Source organism: Triticum dicoccoides, chromosome 3A (genome assembly GCF_002162155.2).
Source record: "Triticum dicoccoides isolate Atlit2015 ecotype Zavitan chromosome 3A, WEW_v2.0, whole genome shotgun sequence".
Classification (NCBI taxonomy): domain Eukaryota; kingdom Viridiplantae; phylum Streptophyta; class Magnoliopsida; order Poales; family Poaceae; genus Triticum; species Triticum dicoccoides.
This window is the reverse complement of record NC_041384.1, coordinates 167605829-167614170: the sequence shown is the minus strand read 5'-3', so window position 1 is coordinate 167614170 and position 8342 is coordinate 167605829. Positions and strand designations below refer to the sequence as shown.

At 44.3% G+C, this 8342-nt stretch overlaps 1 protein-coding gene across 1 annotated transcript; it reads right to left on the bottom strand.

Annotated features, from left to right (window-relative positions):
- Positions 1-659: 659 nt before the first annotated feature.
- Positions 660-7222, bottom strand: LOC119267728 (protein NLP3-like). The gene is made up of 5 exons (XM_037549164.1): positions 6784-7222; positions 5027-5586; positions 4869-4916; positions 3841-4783; positions 660-1962 (listed from the first exon to the last, which is right to left on the bottom strand). Exons 1-5 carry the CDS (start codon positions 7055-7057, stop codon positions 986-988), a joined length of 2802 nt encoding a protein of 933 aa, XP_037405061.1. The 5' UTR covers positions 7058-7222; the 3' UTR covers positions 660-985.
- Between the last annotated feature and the right edge of the window lie 1120 nt (positions 7223-8342).

Sequence of the window (8342 nt, the reverse complement as noted above, 5' to 3'; positions counted from 1 at the left end):
TGTCGCTCCGTTCGAAGTTATTAGAGCATGTCAATTTTTGGTAGTCCAATGACATGTGTTTAGATACGAAGTTATTAGAGCATGTCAATTTTTGGTAGTCCAATGACATGTGTTTAGATACGTACGATACGTTGCACGAGAACAATATAGGATTATAGGATTAGGTTTGATGTATCCAATTGTGGAGAACAAAACTTCGTGTGCTATCAGGCTGATGTCCATGGACGTGTCCATGTATGTCCGCGGGCGTTTGGGGACCAAAATTTGGTGCTTTCGATTGTAGATGCTCTAAGTAGGCCAGTCGCCCGTCCTTTCCCCTAAATATGTACCGTAGGCCCTAATCATGCATAACTCACACATGTGGCATTGAAGGAAATAAATACTCCAGCTGGAAATTTCTCTTGTTTATTCTGAAAAATGAGCGATGCAATACAAGCAACAGGTACTGAACATGCTGATGGACAAGAAGTCTCTGTTAGCAGCTGGATTTTGGGCACCAATAATTCTATCAGAGCAGCAAACCAGATTCAAAATAGCTCAGGTTTATGTCGCTGAAAATACGGTGGAACTTATATCTATTTTCCTCCGGAATTTATTTTTTTCACAACAGGGGACAATGAACCAAGCAAGCCTCAAAATGCTCAAAACCCAAGAGGAACTGAAAGTGAATAGAAGGAACTAACTTCCAAAACTGTTCAATTTCTGGACAACAAAAGTGTCATATTACAACGGCTTCGGTTTTTAACTGTACCCCCAGGACTTCCAGCACCACGTGCTAAATATGTACAGCATCGACAACACGCGCATCTTGCAGCGGCTACACATATTCGTACAAGAAAAAAATTGGTGCTTTAGTCGAACACGGTAAAGCTGCTAATGCTATCTAGCAACACAACTAGCTTAACAACATGTAAAAACTGACCTCCTGGAACAACTTGTACATACCCATTGAAAAAGAAAAAGGTTAAAAATGCTGATCTGGGCATCAACCGGAGCTTCCACAAGAACTACCAATGTGGGCCGCAACGTCGGTAACCAAGAGCCTGATGACATGGGTACCAGAATGCCGGGAGATTTCTATACATTCTTCCAAGTCCGCATTGCACGCCAACTTCACCCACTCGTGATCATCATCAAGGTACTTGATATCAAACATGCCAGCATCCATCCTCAGCCTTTTGGCAACCTCATCTTTCAATGCCATAACGCTGCTAGAACATGGGAAACGGAACCTTACAATGTCTTCCTTAAAGCTCGCCTTTATCGTCACAGTCCCGGAATTTCGCATTGGCCCAAAATTGCTGGGAGGGGCTAGCATTGGTTGGCCAATTGCTGAACCAAAGAGATTCTTCAAATCCTTGGAACTACCAGAATCCTCTATGAGCATCCTGGAAAGTGGTAGCTCTGGTTCTTGGAAAGGTTCTTTTGTGAACCCTTCCGGATTCAGTTGTGGTTCTTGTGGTTCCAAGAACATTGAAGCAATAGGCTGGCAAACAAACGTCTGGTTTGCGGGACTTCCCTGACATGAGCCCTCCGAAGTACGTGAATTTATGCTGCCTTCTCCTGATGAGCTTCTCGAGAGAGAAGCTTTGTCTGCTTCAAGTTGAACATTGTTTCCAGTGTCTGCAAATCCTTGCTGGGACATGAGTGCACCAAAGTGGCTACCATTTTCTTGTGGCTTCTGTAAAGATGAATCTCTGTCACCATCAACAGCACGATTTGAATGTTCTGCTTTACTTTCACTTGCTTTCTCTTTATTGAAAGAATCTGATGAAGGACCAACAGGAATAGTAGGGAGAGGGCCTGTGATAGATGTCAGGTTAAATGCCGCGTCTGATCCTTGAACAGACTCAATTACTTGCTTTAACTTCGAGAGAGACCGGTTGACCTTGTTAATTTTTCGGGATGGCCAACGAGAAATCCCATGTTGCCTGCAGATGCGCTTCATGGTTGTGGGGCACACTGTCAAACCGGAAATATAATTAGCTAATGCCAACATCCAACAATAGAACCCCGACAATGTTATTACCATTGCAAGATTAAACGTTCAATGCATCTACTCTCTTTTAGATTCAGAAGAAGCAAACGGGTCAAAGGAAAAAGGATTTTAAAATAAAGGAAGCCAGCTTACAAAATACACGATCATGATTCATGCACAAGCCCAGACTTAGTTTCCTTCTGAAGGTTACGACAAGCAAATTAGACCGCTGGTGGTATCTGGTGAAGGTGGGCATATTAACAAGATTCATTTTGCTATGTTGCTTCTATACATATTTTCATGGCTAACAATTGGAGGTGGGCCATTGTCCTACAGCTGGTTGGCGGCACAAAGGAGATAAGCTCATGTTATCTATCACCATAATAATCAGTGATCTTTAGGTTTGCTTCCCTATTTGTCAGTTATTAAAGGTGTAGTAATCAATCATTAGAGGATAAGAAATGAGAAATAAATCTATTCCTTCCCCGGGGTCATCTCTGTCATCTAAGATCTAATCTCTTCCCTAACCAAGCCGACTCCACCTGGACATCCTCCCGGGGGTGTTTAGCCCGTTCTGTGCCTTGCTACACAGCATATAAGAAAGGTAAGTTCCTCTTTGTTTCCACTTAAACAAAAGATTGACATATCGCTAGGATGACAGTTCTTGTGATGTTCTAAGTCTGGTGTCAGATTTTTTTATATTATTTATAGTCTGCCTGTGCCTTAATCATGCCATGTTGTGTTGTGTTTGTCTTGCCTCAGTGTTGGGCTTGTTGAGCTGTGCCCACAGCTGAACCTGGGTTTCGTGTGTGTCTGTGCGCGTCGGACTGGTTGCGGTGGCTTTGTGTGCGTGTGTGTTTGTATGGTTGGAACCTTGGTACTTTGTGCTCGGCGGTTGCTTTATTTATAAAGCGGGGCGAAAGCCTTTTTCGGTAATCATGTCAAACAAAACATCCTCAATCTTGACTAAATTGACTTACTGGCGAACTTCAGGGCTTTCGATAAATATCATTGGTGCACTGTGTATATTGTATAGCTGCCCACCCATACAAATCCATAGTACACATTTACTAGTGTGAGCTTGCCTACAAAATCTACTAGTCTGTGAATAAGACAATGCATCGATTGATCCCTACTCAATATGTATGTGAATGAATGCACCCTGAACAACATTATGTAAATGGTTCAAGTTAACCTAAACTGAAGAAAGGAACATAGATCTAGTTTTAATCTCAAAAAACAATCAACAGTTCATCATCCTTTCCTTCCCAAGTTCTGCTATTCGACACAAAGTGATATGAGTATCAATTAGCTACAAAAAGCATCAGCCTCTAAAAAGAATGACAATATGACATGCTATGCTTCACATGAAAAAACTATTTGTTGCCAAAAAAAATTGCACCCTACCATGTCTAAATGCTAAACTGGAGGATCTCTGTCTTCTAATCAATTCCAAAACCCAAAACCCTTTCACTGAGTCTACGTTCTGCAATTTTAGAATTCAACAGGAACAAGTGGCACATCTATGGTGTCATGACAACAAGAAAAATGGAACTAAAACCCCAAATGCTAACTACACTGAGATGATATTTTCTGAATAATAGAATAATAAAAGAAAACATGGATGCAACATATAAGCTCACTGCATGCTGCAACATTTTGTTGCCATTTAAGCCCTACAAGAAACAAACATAAACCAGATTACCAATTGGATAATTCATTTGACATCCATGCTCAAGAGGACTAGATTGTCAAATTGAACAAAAGTCAAGTTCAAGTGGGGCGATCTTAGCAATCAGAAAGAGTAAGACTCAAAAAGCCAAGGATTTGTTTACTTAAAAGGCTAAATATTAGAAGCGTACCACCGAGGCTTTTTGCTGCATTTTTCAGACTTCCAGAAAAATATTGCTGAAGAACTTCTAAGCTGATTGTTTTTTCAGCTTTCCCCCGTCTCCTTTCAGGGGGTTTGCCATTTTTGTGAAGCAATGAAGAATCAGAAGCCGCGCTACCATTTGGCCTGGAGACAGATACGCCATTGTTCTGAGAGTTATCATCAGCCAATAAATGTCCCTCTGATACTTTACTATTCGCTTTATCGAACTCATGGGCTCCTCCATGTGTATCACCTTCGGGTGATTCACGAAAACCTTCAGAGTTCTCAAAATGCACATTTGTCTTGAAATCTTCACTTTCAATCATTATGACATTACTAAGTTGAAGAGAAGCTTCATTGGATTCTCCGTTACCAGCTACCTTTAGGTTACGGAGACACTGATTGATCAGACCTAATATAGACTCCAACAAGGCATTTTGATCATCTTCCTCTTTACAACTGGGTGGCAGGAAAAACTCTAGCATATAATAATCATCGCCAGTATAAGGACTTTGTAAACATATAGCAAAGCAGCCAGCCAATCCAAACATACGAGCATAGTGCACAAGGGGGTACTCCAGCTTACAAAACTGACTGATATCTTTTGAAAAGCAAGGTCTGTGATAGATAAACGCCTTGCCAGAAACTCCCTGCCCCTTCTGTAGATGATGTTCTACACAGGCATCTCGGAATCCCCACATATGAGCATCAATCACATGAAATGCCACATCACTGGTTGACATGCAGACTTCCCCCATGCAACTTCCATCAAAGCTCAAGCAACTTTTCTTAACACCACCACCATGCGCCAACACACTTCGATATTTGCAAGGAACCCATGTTTGTGCTAATGGAAGCTTGTGCTCTTCACATACAACTGTCAGGATCTCCAGTATCTCCACCAGGGCAGATTGACGGCCTTCATTGCAAATCTGAGTACGAAACACAGAAACACATAAATCACCCCCCATAGTAAAAACAGGAAAAATTAATTGTTCCTATTGATTGGATGCTAACCTGGACGTTTGGATGCTCCAATATCTCAGTGCTTTTAAGATTTACTGCCTGCATATAGCACAAATAATATTACTAAGAATATAATTATATAATGTCCAGCAATGTCCCCTGAAAGCTCATGTGACATAAAAGAAACACAATCAACAGAAAACACTAACCTCAAGAGCTTTGCAGACTTTATCAACCTCATCAGCATAGTTTATCTTCTTCGATGTCATTATAAGCTCAACGACAGCAATACATGATTGAACAGAAGGATCAAAAACAGGCAAGGCAACGGTACCATGAACATTGTAACTGATGGCATGGTTAAGCCGTGGGTACTCAGTGCTGCTATAATACTGCACATTTGGTGTCCACTCGGGCACTTTTTGCTTGTAGACGCGTCCAGGTAACCCAAGCTCCCCAGCATTATCTCCATCTACTGAGAACATGTACATCATGGATACAGCTCTGTACTGAAGCAGCCCAATGCTCTGGTGGTCAAGTACAAAGGGTTGTCCTGATGTAGTAAGCACATAGCGATCGCCACTCTTAACCGGCGCCCAAACCTGGACCAACAGGTGTTGATCTGTTGACTCCTTGAAGTACCTGAGAGCATGAGTCAGCTTCTCCTTGAACAAGCATGAGCTGTTTGTGCTATCGTCATGCAGAGCTAGGTTAAATTGCCATTTGTTGTTAAGACGTTCGGTCTTCTTAATTGGCGTGTCCGAATTCCCTAGTTAGCAGAATAGAATGCAGTATTGTAAGGGAAATACAGCCAAGAACATAAATAAGAAAGGAATGCCACTACTACTTAAATTAGCAATACAGTTTCCTATGAATCATCCATGCAGTCTAACACATTGCGCTCATGTAAATATGTGACAAGCGATACCTACTTCATGAACGGAAAATATGTTTCCGAGAGCCATAAAGTTTGTTAACTGCAATTCATCGATGCTTACAGTAAAGTGAACAAATCAACAGTACCACACACACAATCATCAAGCCAAGAGCATTTCCTGAAACACCAACCAACGAAGTGGAGAAGTCCTAGTTTATTTAACACATAAGCAAAGTACATCTCATTGTCTCCCTTGTAAATACTAATAATGTAATGAGACAAAGTAAGGCCTTATCCAACAGCTTCAACTTTGAATACAATCTAGTATGTACTATCAGTGGCGTCATACCCCACCACTAATGTATATCTAGTACTAAATACACGAGATCGCTTTAGAGGCATCATACCACCACCAATAGCAAAAGGCAGTATACAGCACTGGGTAAAGTAAAATGACTCAGGCAACAATAGCACAAGAAAATGACACCCTTTCTTCTTTTTTTGAACATAAAAATGACACCCTTTCTGTATGCATATATATAGTAATACAGTAATTGGCGAGTACCCCCGTCTCCTAGTGGAATCCAATAAGCTACCAACCAATATTTTCCAATCATTTGCATAAGAAAGCACGCACGCATTACCCCCACGTAGTCAGACTCAGACGGAAAGCCGGGCTTGTTCAGACTAATTAAACACGGCAAGCCTATCACTGCAACAAAGCTAATAAAGCTTTACTACAACATTTTATCCGTCTTGTTGGATTAGCAGGCAGAAATATTCTCCTCGAGAGATTTATGAGCCGAATCATATGCAACCGAGAAACGTGCCAAAAGGAGCCCCCCAAAAAAGTCAAGCGCAAAGCTGGGAAACTTCGCCGATCGTACAGAGAATATAAGGTTAGCGTGCTAGCGACTAGAATAACAGCAAGATTCCAGCTGCCCCTCTGTTCCAGCTTTGGAGCGGAAAGATTCCATCGACAAGCCAAAGCAGAGACAGGAACAAAATCACGATGTAAGCATCCCGTACGATCCAGGAAGCAGTAAACGAAGCAAGGATTGGTTCCAAGTGAAGTATGATAACGCTTACCGGAACGTGCTCGCTGGGTCTCCTCTGGGACGGCGGCGGTGTTGTCCGGCGCCGCGGCGGGCGCAGGGCCCACCTCGATCGGCATCATCTGGCGGTCCTCGAAGAGCCAGAGCGGAGACGGCGGCGTGAGCCAGGAGGAGGAGGCGACGGGCAGCGGGTGGAGCGGCGGGGAGGAGGAGACGGAGGAGAAGAAGAGGGACGTGGTGAGCGAGTCGAACGGCCACAGGTCGCCCCCGCCGTCTGCGTGGGAGACGGAGGAAGGGTCGATGTCCATGCTGCACGGCGCTCGGCGTCACCAACCCGCGGTCAGGATGCTGCTGGTGCTGCAGTGCGTCGGCGGCGGCGGCGGGTGAGGAGGCGGCGACGGGACGGGGAGAGGAGTAGGGGAGGCAGCGGGAGCTGGGGTGCCATATGTGGGGGAGGGAGGGGGATCAAATGTGGCTGGTGGGAGATGTGGCGGGTAGTGGACCAGAATAATATTAAGATAATGGGGGCGGACAAGTGGGACGGGGATCTGCTGCGGCGTCCCGCTGCCGGCGGGCCCCGCCCCCCGCTCGCTTGCTACTGGGTGGAATCGCACACGCATGTCCGGAGGTGGCGATGCTATTCGTTCTATATTTGCTAGGGGGCTCCCGGAATCTGCCACCACAAGTGGACGAGGGGGGTGGGGGTGGGGGTCCACTGGTGTCTATGATACTAGCGATGTGTTTTTGTCTATGATTTGGAGCTGATTGATGATGTTCACTGAATAAAACTATTGACTATACCGTGTTTTAGTTAGAGAGAGTATTTTTTTTCAACAATGTATAGGGATAGGCGGTCGACCGTGGAGGAACTCTCTCGCGGTCGACTCCAACAGTTATGCAAGTGACGTCGGCGACTAAATTACCAGTGGTACTCGCCACAGCTCCGCCCATCCTAGGGTCATTGGCACCACAGCATCGCCCTCCGACCATGTCCATCTATTCATCTTCCCGCCACTCTCGGTATGAGGCACTCTGCCAAATGTGACCATCGAAGTCTACCACTGCCCCGACTATCCCTCTAAATTCGGAGGGGAGTAGATCGACTGTCCCACCCGCATGCCGCATGTCCCACCCCTAAGTTTCTTCCTTAATTTTCTTGGTGTTGCTGCCTTTCGACTCAGTCCTGTCTCACTATCGTTGTTGCCGCCACGGCTCAGTCCAAACTATAACCATTGTCGGCTCCTCCTTGGTCATCAATGTCATGAGTCATGATCTCCCTCGCTCTGCTGCTTCATCTCTCTCTGGTGGTCGGCCACAAACATATGGAAGAGGAGAAAGCAAGCAGATGCAGTGGCAGAGCTTGGGCTGATATTACGGGGGAAGGGGGCAAGAAATGTGACCTGAGCTGATTTTTTTCTACACAAATAGGCCTAATACTAAGGGTGGTGTGGTTTTCATATATATGGTGCATAGTTTGTATGAGAAGTATAGTGCACATGGTGTGTGTTTTAGAAAATGTACATGATCTTTATCATTGCATCTTTTTGGGTAATTATGCAGGTTGTTAGCTGAGGTGATTAGTTGCTAAACTAG

Coding starts and splice junctions, on each gene's coding strand:
- LOC119267728 (XM_037549164.1), bottom strand. CDS start 7,057: ATGGACATCGACCCTTCCTCCGTCTCCCACGCAGACGGCGGGGGCGAC. Junction 5,587..6,783: donor GACCCAGCGAGCACGTTCCG/GTAAGCGTTATC, acceptor TCTGCTAACTAG/GGAATTCGGACACGCCAATT. Junction 4,784..4,868: donor TGGAGCATCCAAACGTCCAG/GTTAGCATCCAA, acceptor TTTCGTACTCAG/ATTTGCAATGAAGGCCGTCA.